Source organism: Vidua macroura, chromosome 5 (assembly GCF_024509145.1).
Source record: "Vidua macroura isolate BioBank_ID:100142 chromosome 5, ASM2450914v1, whole genome shotgun sequence".
NCBI lineage: Eukaryota > Metazoa > Chordata > Aves > Passeriformes > Viduidae > Vidua > Vidua macroura.
In genome coordinates this window covers 28931164-28949215 of record NC_071575.1, presented here as the reverse complement: position 1 = coordinate 28949215, position 18052 = coordinate 28931164, and the positions used below count along the sequence as shown (strand labels likewise).

The 18052-nt window shown below is 48.1% G+C and overlaps 1 protein-coding gene and 1 long non-coding RNA gene across 2 annotated transcripts; one reads left to right on the top strand and one right to left on the bottom strand.

The window, feature by feature from the left end:
- The first annotated feature begins 8199 nt into the window (after positions 1-8199).
- On the top strand, positions 8200-16132 carry LOC128807295 (DNA repair protein RAD51 homolog A-like). Its single transcript, XM_053977571.1, is given in 8 exon segments — positions 8200-9403; positions 12363-12500; positions 12885-12907; positions 12909-13000; positions 13548-13572; positions 13574-13637; positions 14294-14388; positions 15237-16132. Coding segments are annotated over 8 exon segments (789 nt in total). The 5' UTR covers positions 8200-9148; the 3' UTR covers positions 15334-16132.
- LOC128807298 (uncharacterized) lies at positions 13690-14352 on the bottom strand. The gene is made up of 2 exons (XR_008437109.1): positions 14264-14352; positions 13690-14108 (listed from the first exon to the last, which is right to left on the bottom strand). It is a non-coding gene; the product is annotated as an uncharacterized LOC128807298 (long non-coding RNA).
- Positions 16133-18052: the final 1920 nt, after the last annotated feature.

Below are 18052 nucleotides of genomic sequence, written 5' to 3'. Positions count from 1 at the left end.
TATCATGGGAACCCTGATAAGACAACCCAAAGGCAGTGGGACCTGCTTTGCCAGCATTGCCACTTTCTATTACTTCCTTGCTGGTATTCTTCTGCTAGATTAGTTGACAATCTATGGGCAATAATGCAGTCACAATTAAGCCCACTAATCTAGTAACAATATGGCTACATCCCAAATTTCTGAACTCCAGGGCATGTTCTTTGGTGATCTTTTTTCAGTTCCCTTCTTGCTTGTGATTTTGAATACTGGATGCATTGCTGTTGATGTTCAAACCCTTGATTAATAATGTAGTTGCCACTGCATCTGCACAGCTCATTTTTTTTCTTTTGGCAACATTCCAGTCCTTATTGCTGCGGACCTCAGTTCTTAGCCTTTGCATCAGTTCTTGAACCTGTTTTCACAGAGACATCTGTTAGGTGTTATCTCCTTCAGGTTTTTGCTCCATCAATGAAATTGATTCATCATTGCTTGTACAGTTTCCGCAGCCTTACAATTGCCCGGGGGGAATGGAGTTTGCTTTGCTGAAGAAACAAAATCTGAATTACTCGAGAGCTTGTCTGCTATGTCACATAAGCTTTTTGTACAGGAGTCTGCAAAGTCTGAAAACACAGCCCTAGTAATGAGTTTTCAGCACAATACAAACTTTAATTGAGTCTTTCCTGACCTCATGGTCTTCCATGAGACCACTGTGAGTGAAACCTCATTATTTGCATAAATTAGTATCTCTTTGCTTAAACTATCTGCAAAATTTGTCTTGGCCAAAACATATTTGTGATGGCATTTTTCCTTCTCTTGTTGTCCTACCCTTCTTTTGTAGAAAAGCTCCATTTCTATTGACAGATTGGCTTATTGCTTTATAAAAACGTCTTTTTGGAAGGTGGAGTCTCTTCATATTTAGTCTCTTTCATATTGACACAAGTAACATTTACTGATGGACTATTTTTATCTTTATTTGTACTCATTCCAAGAGATTTATGACCAGGCTTTCCAAGAACAACAAAACATGGGTCAGGGCCATCTGACTTTTCATTAGTCTCTGTATGTGCCATTGCAATGGCAAGGTTACAGAGTCTGTTGGGATAAAAGGAAACCTCTTCTACCTCTCACTTGCCTTCAAGTAGTGGCCTCATCCTCTGTGCCCTTTGGCTTCTTTGGATTTGGAGTGGTTTCTGTGTTCCAGTGAAAATCTGGTGGCATCCACACTTAATATGTTCACCACAGACACTGAATCCTCCTGGTGATCTGCTGCGTTGTTGGAAACTACCCCTCAGCAGATGGTTGTCCTGAATTTCCATCACCCATATGCTTTTCAATGCTGAATGAACACCTTCCAGGGTGTTTTTGAAAGCAGCTCAAGAATTGGAGTGGATCAGATTCCTGAATCAGTTTCAGGAAAAAATAAAATGGAAATGCATAATTATTCCTTATCCACATCTCTGTCTCTTGGCACAAAGGCTCTTTCCATGTTAAGAACTTCTGTGTGAGTACCAGGTGAAATTCTGATTGGTCTTGGATCAGTGAGATATTCATCTCAGAGAGATGCTGTCAGTGATAGCAATTAGCCCCACCAGTGGCAGAAATTACTTGAATACAAATATGAATGAAGATTAGCGGTGTTCATCATCATGCCACTAAAGCTCACCTTATTTTTTACTTTTTCCTGATGTTACTTCATAAGTGATGGTTACTGCTACTTGATAGGCTCAATCAAGGAGTAGTATTCCAGGAATCCAGCAGGGAGCAGGAGAGGATCATTTTGCATCCACCAGCTCTTGGTGGAACCCTGATAATGAAGGTCAAAGGAAATGATTCATTTGTTATTGGGTTTGGAATGAAAGGTGCTATTCCAGAGGGGAATATTCACCTGTTAAAATTCTGCTGGATAAAGGAAAAGAGGGAGGAAGCAGTTGGGGAATGAACAGGTGGATTTTTGGTGGATACAGGGGAAGACATAGGAAGGGGCTCTTAGGTAAAATGCACATCATGGGTACCACCAAGAAAAGTCCATTTATCCAAGCTCTGACATTCCAGAGGGGTAACCAGTAACTAGCACATCCATTTTTACATTCCTTGGATGCCCAATGCTTTGGTTGGGAAGAGATAATATTTAGAAATTAACAAATCCAGGGATGTAATTCCTGATAGTAAAGCCCTGGGGACCCAAGTTTTGATATTCTTCCAGCAAATAACCCAACAGAGGGAATCCTGGAGGAGGTGGAAAACACTGTCACTCTGTCGGTGGAATTACTGGGAAATGGAAAGCAGCAGAAGCAGGAAGAGCAGAGCTGGAACCAGACTCCAGCTGGGTAAGGCAGACACTAAGTCCTTTGGAATTAGAACTGGGCACGGGTGAGAAGAACTAATTGCTAAATTTGTACCCCATGGATTCCTGAGCAGGATCCCAGCAGGAAAACTCCATGGGAAGATCCAGACTGGGGACTGTTCCCAGATGGAAAGAGTGAGCCTTGGAATTGTCTGAAGGACAGCACAAGAATTAGATGTCAAATGTGGAGGTGTTATCAGACAATTACTCAGGAGTGTTTAGTTCCCAAGGCAAGTCCATCTCCTGTCTTTTGGAGTTCAGAAATCTGGGAAGACTCCAAGTAATGTAGGGAATTGACTGGCAGATAAAACTGCTGGGGAATGGTAGAGAAAATCATCTTATTAGGGGGACTCGTTTTGTATAGAAATCGTGCAAAAATTGTCCAAAAGGATGGGAATCAAATTGGATTGACATATTCCTTGGAGACCACAATACAGTAGGAAAGCTGAGAGAAGGAAACAAAGCCTAAAAAGGCAAATGAGCCAAATCTGCCAAAACCCTCAAATGGCCACATTCCCTGGCATTGCTGAGGAATTCAGGCAAGCTCCAAGAAAAAGGTAAGCCCATATGGAATCCTTTATGGGAGACTATAGCATCCAGCTATGACCCTTCCTGGGGAAAGCCATGGGATAGGTTATCCCAGTTTCAGAGAATATGTCATTTCCTTGAGAAAAACATTTTGCATAACTTTATTGTTTTAGCCTAACCAGTAACCTGGGATATCCAAGTCCATCCTCCCCACTGGGGAGACTGGGAGCACGTCCAGACATGGAGAATTTCTGTGAGAGCCGCAGAGAAGAAAGAGGGCTCCAGCTTTGCAGGTCTGTGTCATAACCCATCCTGTCAGCCACTCCTGCTTGATCCCAGTGGATTTGTCCTCTTGTATTCAACCTCAGCAGCACTAATTGTTGGGAAAGCAGCCTTTGGTACTTCTTTTCCATAAAACCTTTTCCATCCTGCCCTTCAATCCTGTTGTGCACAGAGGAAAAATTCAACACTTCATTTGTTCCCTTCTCTCCTTCACTTTGCCTCCTCTTTTCCTGCAGGCTTTGGGCTATCTAGTCTTGGATGTGGATTAGGCAGAGTACCTTGGAAGCTCAGGTCGAGGTGGGATTGGAGCAGTGTTAGAACCACCATGGGTTCTCCCAAGGTTTGGTGTGAGGAGATGCATCTTGGGAGGGGCTGGGATTTTGTGCTGTTCTGGCTTCTTTTTTCTTTTTTTTCCTTTTGGGCCACCTCAGAGGAAAAGCTGGAAACCAAACCAACTGAAGGGGATTCCCAAATTCCTTTTCAGACCTTCAGAGGAGGCCCAAATCCACATGGAGCTGAGAAAAGGGATATGAGGAGAATGGGAATAACTGAGCCTCAGGACTCTGCAGTTTATTCATTTAATGTGTTTGGAGGTGCAGGAAAAATCAAATCACAAAGAAATTCTGTGTCTGTAACATCAAGTACAACCTCTTTAAAGTCAAGTCCTCAGAGCGGGGTTTTCCCCAGGGTAAATCCAGATGTGACATGGAAAATCCTCAGCAAGGATTTCCAGCCTTGACTATACAGCTTTTGGAAAAGCTTAGTAGCCAAACAATATCAAATTTATATCAGATTTGTATCAAGTGTGGTGTTTATATCTGGGACCACTCAGTTCCCTGGGTTTGAAAGCCCTTCAAGTAGCAAAGCTGAGCCATTTTTGAGAATTCCAAGTGTTGTGTCTCTAAGATTCTTAATACAATATTTAAATAATTAATATTTAATTGAGACAATGTAAAGTGGATTTGTTAGAGTGGCAGAAATGTTTTTTCACCTGGAACTGTGTTGGGATAATCAACATTCCTTATGTCAGAATTAATTGGTTCTCCTTCTTTTCTTTCTAAATTGTGGATAATTGGGGAGAATATTTGGGATAAAGAAATGAAATGCATGAGGGAACCTTCATGTTCCCAAGGGAATGCTTCAGGGATGTACAGCTTCCGAACTGCACAAGTAAGGCTCCCACAGAAACCTTCCAAAGCTGGAAAGGACAGGGAAGAAAATTCCAAGAGTGGTATGGGAAGTGCTTTCTCCCAGGTCTGGACACTGCTGAGGTTGGAATGACTTAAAACAATTCCTTGTCCCTTTCTTGTTCCCAGCCCAGGACTAGAGTTCCCTAGTGTTCCCTGAGTGGCTGCAGCTCCCTGGATGTGGAGGGAGGAGGTCTCTGCTGGAGAGTGGGAGAAATGTCCCTGCTGGTTGCTGGGTCCGCGGTGGGCAGAGAACTCTGATCTTGGCAAGATGGGTTTGTGAGTATTGAATCAATCCTACCTCCTTTTTAATCAGTTGTTTTAATTAGTCACAGCAGGGACCAGTTTTAGCCAGCTTTAGTCAAGTTTCTTTTTCACAGATTTCTTGTTGTTTTGATCATGAAATCACCAAAACCCTGAAAAGCTTCAATGAACAAATCCTGAGGGAATTGGGGATTGAATATCTGGGATCTTATGGGCCTTCAAGGCCATATTAGGTTTACCTACTGATTTTGGTTTGAAACTCCAAGTTAACAATAATAAAAATATGAATCAGTTCTCATGAAATTCAGCTTTCCAAAACTTTATTTAGGAACGAAAAAGATGGGAATTCCTTTAGCAGAAAAGCACCTGTGAAGCAAAGCAGACTTAAAATGCCTGTAAGAAGATTACAGAAAATCATTATGTATACATAGATATATATATACACACACACACACACACACATATAGATAAAGTAGATATTTTATAGCAGTTGCAGGTAAACTGTCAGGAATGGGTTTTTGATTTTTTTTTAACTAAAGTATTCTATTTAGTATTCTATAAAGAATACTAAAGTATTCTATAATTATGCATGTGATTTTTAACATTTAATAGAGAAGACTAAATCTATTGCTAGTTTTAGAGTACTGCATTGAAAGTCTATGTGCTTTCTCCTCTTCCTTTCCCTGTTCCAGGAGAGTTCTTAGGAAACTTCTGTTATCTGTAAGAAGTTTGTAACATCAGAACTGCTGATTTCAGTGCCTTTATCTGAACTTGATATATTATCTGTATTATTGTTTAGATGCATTGTTTTAGACAGAACTGGGGGGCTGGAAGAGAAAATTTAAGGAAAAAGTTGTGGAGAAGGGGCAGAGAAATAATCTAGAGAGCCTAATTTAGGATTGAAAGCCATCAGTCTGCTGGTTCAGTCTCCTGGCAGGAAATGGTGAAGGAGATCGGTCGGTGTCGAACGCGCGTGTTCTGTGGGTTTGTCCCAGCCAGACGAGGGTGTGGGGGACACTCTGCACCCCAGCCAGGGCAGGGAGGGCTGAGAGGGACGGGGGGGGGGTGGGTCTCTCCAGCCTGCTGGGAGCGGTGTCACACGAGGCAAGTGCCTGCAAAGGTGCGTTGTCTTTATGGAGATGGGTCCATGGTGTGAGTTTGCCATGTACCTGAGACCCCTGGTGCGGGTCTGTGTCTTGTTTTGTAAAGGGTGAGTGTTGCACAGAACATTCTAAATTACAATTTGGGATGTTGTGTGCTGTGGGCTTTGGGGCACGCTTTTTTTGTTTCAAATGGTTCCCACTGGAAAGTTTCGTGTATAGGTGGCTCTGATCTGCTGGGTGTTGTGCTGCTTGTCCCACTGCAAGCTCTGAGCAAAGGAAGGATGTGACAGCTCTCTTACTGAGTTGGCATCCTTGGCCTCAGCAGTCATGGAAGCAGCAGGCAGGTTTCTTGCCTGCTGAACCACTTCTTGTGGTTCTTCTTGTGTTAAGGCTGACATCCAGTGCTAAAGAAAATTCCTCTCTTTTCATATGACAGCAGCACTGACAGGAGAGGGAAGGACTGGGGCAGTCTACTAGAAAACTCAGAATTGCAGGTGTGACATGAAAGAAATCTCAGAGTGCAAAAACGGAAATATGTGGCCAAATTGCCTCTGGAGGTAGTGTTGCTGTCTGTCCTCCTGCAATTGTGTCTTCTGAAAACTCAACACTTTTATTCATTGTGCTGTACAAAACACTTCTCATAATTCCAGGAAACAGATGATACTAAATCTTGAAGGAATTTGGATGTGTCAAAACAAGCTATTTTTTCTTCTCCAGTGTGAGGTGCTTGATGTTAGAAAATACTAAAAAACAATAAAATGGTTATAGTTGAGTTGGTCTCTGTTAGAAAATACTAAAAAACAATAAAATGGTTATAGTTGAGTTGGTCTCTCTTTATTTATTACCCCGTTTGTTTTTTTTTTTTTTAACAGAGGAGTAAATGGGAAGGTTACAGGAACTAAAGCTGGATGTAATAAATCCCTAAACCTTAATAACAAAAGGAGCTTGTTTAATGGAGAAGTTAACAGTCCTGTGAGGGGATTATTTTTTTAACTCAGAGAAAGTACAGACTGCAGAACCATGAAATGCCACCTGAAGGAGCCTAAGTCAAATTTGACTTTTTGTAATTTCCTCACGTTGTTGTTCCTATTTTTAACCTCAAGGGCTGACACTGTCGTCCTTCTCCACCCTCTTGGCCTTCCCAGCAGAGCACTGGGTGGATCCTTCTATCTCTGCTGGAGGTGCAGCTTCACAGCCCAGGGGAGGAGTCACTGCTGGGGCAGGGGAGACAAAAGCTGCCGTCTGTGAACTGGGAGAGATTGGCCCGATTTAAACAACTGAACGCAGCGAAGTCACAAAATAATTCTGCTGCTCCCCAAGCTCCTGCCAGGATTGTGGACACAGGTAGATAATAAGGGAAAGTGACTCAGTTGAGCCATTTTGTTCTGAAATTGTGTTTGTTAGGGAGAGAAGGTAAGGATGAGAAATCTTGGGCTGAATGAATTTTTTTTTCCCTGAAACACCAAAAGCAATATTGGGAAACTTACTGATTCCATTGGTAATGGCTGTATACTCCTGCATTTATCCTATTAGTTTTCCTTTCAAATATCAGAAATTCAGAGACTCTTCAAATAGAATTGTCTCCCGTCCATGGTATTTCCTTGGTTGTTTTTCAAAGCAAAAATGGTTGGTCAGTAATAGTTATGAAATACATTTGTTCATGACCAATGAAAATATGTAAGATAGGCAAGAAACACAGCCAGGAGCAGGTGATGCATTAATTCTTGAGTGGAGATCAACCTGTTGTCCATACTGGGGAAGCTTCTCTGGACCTTCAGAGCACAGGGACTGAGTTTGGCTTGATTGGAACCAAGGCAGTCCAAGCTTTCCCTGCCTGCTCAGATGGGGTGGCCACCAGCCTGTGACACTGGAGCTGGGAGGGAACTTCAACCCTTCTGAGGGCTGACCCCCTTTATTATTCCAGCAGAGCCCTTTTTGGGGGGATGTACACATGTAAATTGTTAAAGCAACATGCTGCTGTCCAGGGCAGTTGGACTCGTTTTGAATCACCCTTCTTAAGGGGTGAGGAAAAAAGGCTGGGTAGGAGGTGGGATCTGGGCGGCTGCCTCCAAAAAATCTGAATGGCAAAGGATGTGTCCCAGACCCAACCTGCCACCGCCTCAAACTTGTGCTGCCCTGACAGTCCCAAACAGTCCCAAGCGCACCCTGCAAGCTGACATCAGGAACCTGGGGTGGTGAGTTTTGTTTCACAGGGAAAAGGGCTGTTGTTTTTGTTCAGGGGCTCTGATGTCATTTGGGGCACCCCAATGTCCCTGGGAGAGCCATGATGCTCTGAAGGAGCAGGTGAGTGGGGAATCCGCTGGGTGCCCTCGCCCCAAGGGACCCAAAACTGCCAGAAAATTCACAGGGAGGGGATGTGTGTAGAATACTAAAACCTGTCAAGTTTTTCATTTTTACATATATTGACAGGTAATACCAATTTATATAAAAATACATTTCAAAACAAACCGTATGTAATATATTATATACAGGAATGTAAGAAACTCTTGAGTAGAGATCTGTAGGGTTTGAATGCAATGACATAACGTTATTATATACGAATGAAACAACGAAACAATAAAGTGCCTGAAAACATAAGAAAAGATGATGGGGTGAAGGAAGTAAAAGGGCTCTATGCCAGCTTTTCTCTCCGTTCTCTCTCCACCCCGCAGCCCCGGTTGAGCTGTGCGGTGGTGCTGCCGCCTGGCGGCAGAGACCAGCACTGCCGCCCCCGACACAGTGCCCTGAACCTCCCTGCTGGCCCCTGCTGGGTGACACGGGACACCGGCGGCCTCCGTGGCTGCCGAGCATGGGAAGCGCAAGAGCCAGGACCGAGCGGGGCGATGTCTGGAAATCAGAGTGGAGGGGTGAAGGAGAGTTAGGAGTGCCATGAGCGGGGCCGTGGCGATAGAAGGAGTGCAGGGCGGTGACTGAGAATGCCAGGCGTGGCACCGGTTGTGCCGGGCGGCAGAGGCGCGGCCGCACCGCGACACGGGCCGGGGACACCGGGCGGGCACAGCGCGGACAGAGCTGCCCGTGTGCCACTCCCAACATGGCGGCGCGAAAAGACGCCGCAGTTCGCCACTCCCAAGATGGCAGAAATGGCAAAACTACGTGACAGGACAGATGGCCGGTCAGGGTTGGGCCACACTCAAAATGGCGGATGTGGCGGGACTGGGACAGAGGCGTCCATGTCTCTGCCTGCTGCCGTTCCCGCAGCTCCCGTCAGCCGCCGGCGTCGCTGACCCCACATCCCGTGTCCCCACACCAGGAAACACCGCGAAAAATCGTGCTGAAAAGAGCTGGGTCGGCGTGGGAGTCGGCGGTGGGGGGGCAGCTGAAACGACAGACACCTCTGTGAGGAGCGGGGGGCCTTGATTGTACCACACCAAAGATGGCGGCTTGGCCAGAAATGGCTTCCGCCAGCACCAAAAGTGGTGGTGAAGGGCGAAAGTCACGTGATGCCGCACAAAAATGGCGCAGTCACACTTATCGACCTTCCAAAGATGGCGGCATCCTGCGCATGCGCCTTGACTAGTAAAAAATGGCGTCGCGGAAGCCCCCCCCTTCCCCTATTCGGCTGCCTGAACTCGGTTCCCACGCCAACCCAGCGCTTTCGGCGCGATTTGCCGCGGCGTTTCCCGGTGTGGGGACACGGGCTGTGGGGCCAGCGGCGCCGGGAGCACCAGCAAGATGCAGCTGCTCTTTCGCAGGAGGTGAGAGGCGGTGGCCGGAGCTGGAGGCAGGGTTTGCCAGGCAGGGCCAGCAGGGAGAATTCCCTGGGAGTGCTGGCTGGCCTCGGGTTGAGAAGGTGGGAGGTGTAGCGGGTGTTCATGTCCCCGGGAGCTGCTGAAATGACAGCTGGCAGCAGCCTCGTGTGTTTGTGTGTGTGTGGAACGAGCCATAGAACTGGCAGCCAAATCAAATCTTTTATCAGATTTGTATCAAATGCGGTGTTTATATCTGGGACCGCTCAGTTCCCTGGGTGTGAAAGTCCTTGAAGCAGCAAAGCTGAGCAGTTTTTGAGCATTCCAGGTGTGCTCTCTCCTGCTCTGTGACGCCCAGGGCACGCGCAGGGCGAGGGAGGGACGTGGATCTCCTGTTCACTGGGAATTCTGTGGAACGACATGAAGGAACCGGCCAGGCAAGCGCTGCGTGTGAGGCAGGAGATGAGCAAAAGGAAGGGAGAGAAAGGGATTGAGCTGAGGGATTGCTTAGACACACTTAAATGTTCTTCCTCCTTCCAAGGAGTTTCAGTGAAATCCCTTAGGGCTGGGAACAAGCCAGCAAGCCAGAGCTGTGGGGTTTGGTCAGGGGCATTCCCGGGGGCTGTGAGGCAGCTCTGGAAGGCTGGAAGGAAGGAAATGCTGCTTTAGGCCCTCGAGCTGACACAGCAGCACCCAAAAGCTCCCATGGCAGCTCAGGGAGACATGAGGTGTGATCCCTGTCCCGCCCAGTGGGAACAACTGTCCCAGATGCCAGGGCAGGGAATTGAAAATCCAAGCAGGTGAACCCACTGAAAATCTGTGGGGTTTTCATCAGGTAACACTGAGCTGCTGACACAGAATTCTGCAGGTTCCCAGGAAAAGTGAGTTTGGATGTTTCTATTCTGAGATGTATTTGGGGCACAGGGGAAGAAAAATGTGTTTATATGGTAGCTTGGGACACCAGAATATATGGTTCTCAAAGCTGAATTGTTTTTTGTTTGAAGAGAGACAAAATGAATATGGTAGATTGTTGAAATTATGAAAAGGTGGAATGAAAGGTTCTTTTTGACCCAAACTGAAAAGGGTTTTTTTTTGTTTGTCTTGAATTGTGTTGCCTGACTTAGGGAAATTTAGCAGATCTCACTTTTTTTTTTCCCTTCTCCAGCCGAGTGAAGTGTTATCTTTTTAATTCAAAAAGGGTTTGTGGTATGTGTAATATTTCAGCTGTAATTCCACAGTGGGGGAGAGCTTGGAGCAGTCAAACTGAATCCAGCAGGCCAGGAAGGGAGTGCTGCCCTTGTCCAGCAGTGCCCAGAAGGCCGGGAGGGGTAGGAAATCCCAGTTAGGTTGGAATTCCTCCTTTGTGGCATCCAGAAGGTAACTGAGTCTGGAGGGAGAGGTTTGAGTGTGTGCTTTGTGTGCACCTGGACTGTGCAAAGGGACCTGTGCTGAAGGTTGTGCTCCTGCTGGGGCTTTCAGGACACATGTCTGCAGCCAAGAGCTGAGGTGTAAATATCTCTAGTACTGAGGGGTGGCTCTTTGTGCTCATTTGGGGTCTCCTGGCTGGAAAACTTGTTCAGGCTACACTGAAAAGAGCAGGAGCACAGCAGGGAAAATGTCTGTCCCAAGGCTGTCATCCTGGCAAGTTAACAATTCACTTGGAATTTTTCTTTTCTTACATGTTACCCATAAGGCAAATTTGCTGTTGAGGATGTGAAAGGCAGGGAAACAGTGAAAACATCTATCCCAGGAGAAGAAAGATCTTTCTCTCCTCTCCTGTAAGCTGTGCTTACACTGGCTGCTGTCTGGGGAGATGCCACCTTGGGAAAAAGCACCTGATAATTTCTGTTCCAAGATTCCATCCTGCTATTTATGGTTTGCCTGTGCTGAGGCAGATGGAAATGTTTCCCTATATGTGTTGTCTGCCAGTCACTAAAAGACTCCAATCTTCTCATGTAAACTAAATTCTCCTTATTTTTCCCAACCTCACCAAGAGCACTGGAATTGGAGAAATGATCCTAATTCTTTCCCTGCTCCACACTGCATCCATACCACTTGATGGTGGCACCAGGACCTCTGATGGGGTGCATGAGAAAAATAAGTTATTTTGCTGATATAATTGGATTCTAGGTATTTTGCTATGGGTTTGAACTCTTTTGTAGTAAAGCTTATAAATCTTTTAGATTAGAACAGAAAGCCATGGAAAAACAATCTAGCTTTTGAAGGGTTTTTAATAAATAAAGTGGCAGGACTTCTCTGTCTCTTTTACGGACACCGGCTTTTCATAGAGTAATTTTCTGTACAGAGAAAACGGAAAGAAAAAGGTGGGAGGACGAAAGGAAAAGGGCAAAAAGAAAGGAAGAGCAGAGGCCCTTAGAAGCAAGCTCTGCACAGCCTGAGGGCCGGGCCCCCGCAGCCCGTTCCCATCGCATTCCCGGCACCACTTCCCGCTCCCACCGTGCGCGCTGCCGAGCGCGGCAGGAGCGGGGCCGTAAGGGGCACGGAACAAGGGGCTGGAATTGGGCACCGTGAGGGGACCCCGGGCGGGGAACGTGGGGAGCTCCAGACCGCGGGCGGGAGGACCCGAGATGTGCTGCTGGCTCTGGCAGAGCTGGAGCCGTGCAATGCCAGAATGGTTTGGGGTGGAAGGGACCTTAAAAGCTCATCCTGCTCCACTCCTGCCATGGGCAGGGACACCTTCCCCTCTCCCAGCTTGCTCCAAGCCCTGTCCAGCCTGGCCTTGGGCACTGCCAGGGATCCAGGGGCAGCCACAGCTTCTCTGGGCACCCTGTGCCAGGGCCTCAGCATCCTCCCAGGGAAGAATTCCCTCATAATAGCCAGCCTAAAGTCTTTTCCTTTAAAACAAGGTGAATATGAAAACTTTGCTAAATTCTTACTTGTGTTCTGGGAAAAAACCCAAAACAATCCAAAAATATTAACAGGTGTCCTTTTTCCCCCTCCCTGCCAGCTTTGTGGCACAAATTCCAGTGATGGGAAGAATCTGGAAGCAGCTGGATTTCACACAGTGGAGGTTGTGGCTTTTGCACCAGAGAAGGAGCTGCTGAACATTAAAGGCATCAGTGAAACCAAAGCTCACAAAATCCCCGTAAGGATGTTCTGGAACTTTAATCCAAGATATTCCACAGGTTTATTTCTGCTGGCTGAAAGCATTGTGGGGAATTTGGAAGGTCTCCAAAGGGTAGTAAAGGTGATTGGAGGTGTCACATGACTTGTGATGGGAAAAGGTAAAATGCACCAGCACAGGATTGAGCTGAAGGGGAGGATATTTCCATAAGACACACAAAAGGGATGTTGGAGCTTTTCTTGGAGCAGAATTTCAGTTCTATGCAGAGATACCAACTCATGCAAGGTCTGTGAAATGTGCATGGAATGATACAGGCACCTCTCCTCAAGGCAGGAAATATTAATTACTGGGGGTTAATGAATGGCATGATCTCTCCTGGCACTGCTCACTTGGGTTTTCCCTCAGGCTGAGGCAGCCAAACTGGCTCCCAGGATTTCACTACAGCACAGAATTCCACCTGCAGTGGTCAGAAATCATCCATATCACCACTGGCTCCAAAGAGCTGGAAAAGTTGCTTCAAGGTCAGCATTTTATTATTTCTCTTTCCTGCTTAAGCTCAGTTAGTGGGTGGGGTTTTCCCATGAGTTCGATCTTTGCATGGAACCATGTAGGACAAGTCTTGTTTGGATGAAAAACCTCTAGAACTGCTTCTGAATAATTGCTTTTATTTTAAAAGCTGCAGAAATACTTTTTCACCCTTTTAGTCATGATGCAAGACTCAGAGCTGTCCATTTTTGAATGTTTCTGGTTTATTTAAGTCTGTGATGTGTTTAGGGAAAACGAAACCAGGCATCACCATCTCCCCATTCCTCTAGTAATCCAAAAATGAAAACAAGTAATTTCAGCTCTTCAGCATCTTCAGAAACAACTTGGACTTCTTACACACAGCATGAACAAATCTCAGGATGAAAAGCAGTTTTCCCTCTTAGTTTTGAAACTTTCAGTGTTTAACTGAGTCACTATACACGTAATATTTTGTATGTGGGATAGCTACATGGATACCTGTTTATAACATGTGGCCTTTTAATTTTTATTAATAATTATTGTTATTAATAATTTTCCCTTTAGGAGAAATAGAAACAGGATCCATAACAGTTATTTGGGGAATTCCATAGTGGGAAGACACAGCAGTGTCCCAGCCTGGCAGTCACTGGTCAGGTGGGTGGTTCACCTCATTGCAATCCAATATTCAGACACCACAGCCTTGGGCTATTTGCTAATTTGGGCACCTCCCTTGACTTTCTAAGTGTTTATTACTGTCTAGAGGTTGCCATTCCCTAAAATATTAGAGGCTTGGACTTAGTTTGATCATTTAGTTGCCCAGCTCAAAGCTGAGCACCGGTCCTCTTGTGTAGAATCCTGGAATGGTTTGTGTGGGAAGGGACCTTAAGGCCCATTGAGTTCCATGAGCAGGGACACCTTCCACTAGCCCCAGTTGCTCCAAGCCCCATCCAGCCTGGCCTTGGACACTGCCAGGGATCCAAGGGCAGCCACAGCTTCTCTGGGCACCCTGTGCCAGGGCCTCAGCACCCTCCTAGGGAAGAATTTCTTCCCAAGATGCCATCTATCCCTGCCCTGTGTCAGTGGGAAGCCATTCCCTGTTGTCCTGGCACTCCAGGGTGACTGGTACTGCAAAGGGAAGGAGTCAGAGATGGGGACCAGGAATGTTTCCTCTTGCTTTTCCCGGCTAAAAGGGACTTTCATCACAATAGCTTGGGATATTATTTGTTATATGACCTCAGTGAGGGCATGTGGCCATATCTGCTGTATTTATGGATACTTACTCCCTGTTCAATCCTTTTCTTCTCCTTTAGCTCCCCATAGACTGTGGGGGCAGTGAGGGAAAAGCCACATCCATGGACACAGAGGGGACCTTCCATCCAGAGCAGCTCCTGGCCATGGCTGAAAGGTCAGTGAGTGGAAGATGGGAGTAGATGGACTCACAGTTCAGCTGGAAAATGTTTTCCACAGGTCCTGGAGATTGATCTGGCAGGTGTTCCCTTTGGAAAGCTCTGGTGTTGTTCCTCTCCCGTCTCTGCCGCTCTCTCCCTACAGCTCTCGTGTCATTGTCCCTCAGCACGAGGTGATTTCCCTCTCTTGCTGCTGGAAGGGACTGGGAGCTTCCCAAGCAACTGGGGACAGGACTGGCTGGATCCTGTCAGCTCTTTCTGAAGAGAATTGGATCGAATCCTGCTGGCCTCTCCCACAGCAAGGACTGCTCCTGTGTTCCCTGTCACCAGGGAATGTTTGGCAGCCAAGCGAGGGAGAGGAAGGGAAATGATGCTTGCAGCAGGCACAGGTGTGTCTGTGCTGGCAGGTTCAGGGTGTCCTTGGAATCATGGAATCCTTCAGGTTGGAGGAGCCCTCTGAGATCACAGTGCCCAACCGTTCCCCAGGACTGCTGAGGCCACCACTGTCCCATGTCCCCAAGTGCCACATCCACACAGCTTTAAATCCCTCCAGGGATGGGGCCTCCACCAGTGCCCTGAGCAGCTGTGTCAGGGCTGGACAGCCTTTCCACTGTGAGACTTCCCAATATCCAGCCTAAACCTCCCCTGGGATCATGTCAGGCCATTTCCTCTTACCCATTTCAAATGGTTCCAATCATTCCCTTCTCTTTTCATCACCTCGGGTTGCATTTTTCCCCTCTGCTTTTATCTCTGCTGGGGACGTGAGTATTTCCTTCCAGTCTTTAGGCAAAGTTCCTGGCTAACTCCAGGAGCTCCAAGGTTCATCCCTTTTTTCCTGATTTTGCAGGAAAAGCCTCTGGCATCAATGCCCTGGACAAGGTGGCCTCTGCCGGGGCTTTACCAGTGACTGCCAGGCCCAGCTGCTGGGTCAGGCTGGAGACTGAAAACTCCTTTTCTCCCGCTGGATCCCCAGTCCGTGTCCCAGAGAGGCTCCTTTCCTGCTGGCACTGCAGGGACGCTCCCGAGGCAGTGGAGAGAGGGACCCGTGCGGCTCAGTGTGGGAACCGCCGGGATGCGCCGAGCGGAGCTGGAGCTGTGGGAAGAGATCTCCCTCTGGGCTGCAGGCACAGGGCAGGGCCAGGAGCTTCCTGGGCAGCGTTCCCACAGCAATTCCCTGCCAGTCTCCCTGGATCCCGCCCTGGACACGGTGCAGACAATCTCGGTGGCCACAGCTGGGAGCTCGGTGAATTGGAAGCAAAGCTGAAGGGTTTGTCCACCAAGAGAGGTGGTGATCTATAGAGCAAAGCAGAGTGGTATTCCACATGGGGAATTTGGGATTTGGGATGGTCCCAATCCATACTCCATAATCTTTCTGTTCATTTTCTTTTGGATGCTGCAGCCTGATGGGCTGGGGGAGCTGCTCCTTTCCGTTTCCATTTAATTTTCTGTATTTAATTAATTCTCTGTGGAAATCTGCTTTTAATAAAAAGGCCCAGGAGGATATTGATGACATCCCACAGGTGTGCCCAGACCAAGGGTTGTTCTGGCTGGCAGAAGCTGCACCAATCTCCCAGGAATCTCAATCTGGATTTTCTTTTCTCCCGGTTCTCCCAATCCTCACTTTGGGGGTGCAGTGCAGCCCTGCCCTGTGTATCTCCTAGAAGAGTTTTGGGGTTAAAAGTGTTCTTTTATATTCTGCAGTATTTATAATTTGATTAAAAAGAATAAAACCGTATCAATGTGGTTTGGACTGGTTCATTTGCATTGGTTAATTAAAGCAAATCAGTGAGAAGAGATTTGAGCAGCCCTTGGTTGGAGCTGGCAGCTCTTCGTGTCTCTTCATTCTCTGAATTTCTTTGAATTATTTCTTAAGCAGTTCCTGCAATCAAGATCCACAGTGAGGAGAAACAGTGTTGCTGCCCTGCTGGATTGGGAAACCCAAGTCCAGTTCCTCAGAGGGACTGAGAGGATGGGGAGCTGAGCCTGAGATTTGGCAGCAGGAATTCAGTGAGGGGAGAGGGGAGATCCCCAAAACTGGTTAAAGCCAATTCTGCTGGGTTTGGGTGCCCCCACCCCAAAAAATTATTCTGGTTAAAGGGGACTTGAGGAAGCAGTGGGGGGGAGCTGTGCTGGAACCCCCAAACCCTGGGCAGGCATGCTGGACAGTATCAGTTCCATGGGGATGCTATGGAAGATCTCTGCTGGGATCCCCAAAATCCATTCAGGAATGCTGGGCACTGCAAGCTCTTTGGGACAATACCTGATCCCGAGAGTTCTCCCATTATTTTCTGTCGTGCTCAGTACCTGACACGTCATTAGAGACCCACAGGCTTAAAATGCCATGGGAGCAGCTGGAATCACAGGCAATCACACAGAAGCCAGTCCAGGATTGGAAATGAGCTGTTCTACAGATTTATTTTTCCCAATGGGTTTTTAATTTAAAGTAGAACACTGCCCGTGCCACGACCCCCCCCCCCCCCAATCCCCCGACCCTATATCCTTTATTTTTGGGGTTTCTCCATGAGAATTATCTGCCTAGGCTGGATGAAAAATCGGCCACCATTTGCTCACTCAGAGCACGGTGCGGGCGGGAGCTCCTGTGCGGGCTCTGCAGGTGAGGCTCGGGGGCTTCGACCTCTCCTCCTGTCCCTCTCTCTACCCCTCCTTCCTTCTCCCCGTATTCCCTTTCTTCCCCTTCCCTCCTTCTCCCTACTCCCAAACCCGACGCCCCCCACTCCTTCCTCTCCTGTCCCTACCCCGCTATCCCCTTCTATTCCCCTTTCCTCCTCCTCTTTCCACCCTCTCTCTTCTCCCACCTATCCTTTCCCTTCTCCTCCTCACCCTGACCCCCTTCTCTACTCCTCCTCACCTCCCCCATCTCGCCTCTCTCCCCGTCCTTCCCTCTCCCTCTTTCCCGCAGCCGCGGGTGTCGGAGAATAAAGCCCAGAGGGACGAAGCCCGGCGCCCCCTGCCCTCGCTGAAGTCCCCACACGGGGCCGGACCCGCTCGGCGGGTCCGCAGTGCTGTTCACGCACAGCGCCGGCACTCCGGCTGCCACACATCACACTGGGGGGGTCGGGGATCCACACATCACACTGGGGGGGGTCGGGGAGGGGCCCTCCTCAGGAGGGGGCCCACCCCGACCCCCCTCCCACCTACCCAGGAAACCCTCCTGAGGTATCATGGAGAAGGGACAAGAGGAACCGGGGTGAGGGAGGAAGGAAAAGTGGAGGAAGGAGGGAGAGGACTGAAGGCAATTGGGGGGGGACTGGGAGTGGGGGGAAGTGGAACAGGGAGAGAGGGCAGGAGGAGCCGGGGCGGGGGAGAAGGAAGGGAGGAAGGAGAGGATGCAGGGGTGCGGTAGGGTTGGGGTGTGTAGGGGGATAGGGGACACCCGGCTGGGGGGGAGGGAGGGGAAGAAGGGAGGGGAGAAAGGAGAGGTATCGAGAAAAAGAAGTGGAGAAGAAAAGTAACGTAGAAGAAATATAGAGGAAAAGAGATACAGATCCAAGCCCAGCTGCAGCGAGCGCCGAAGCGTAAGTAGCTCCGCAAGCCCCTCGCCGCGGTTTAAATCCCCTCGGCCCCGCCCCGCGCAGGCGCTCTGGGGCCCCGCGCACCTGTGCCGGCCCGGCCCTGCCCATAAATCCGGGTGGATCGGCGCCT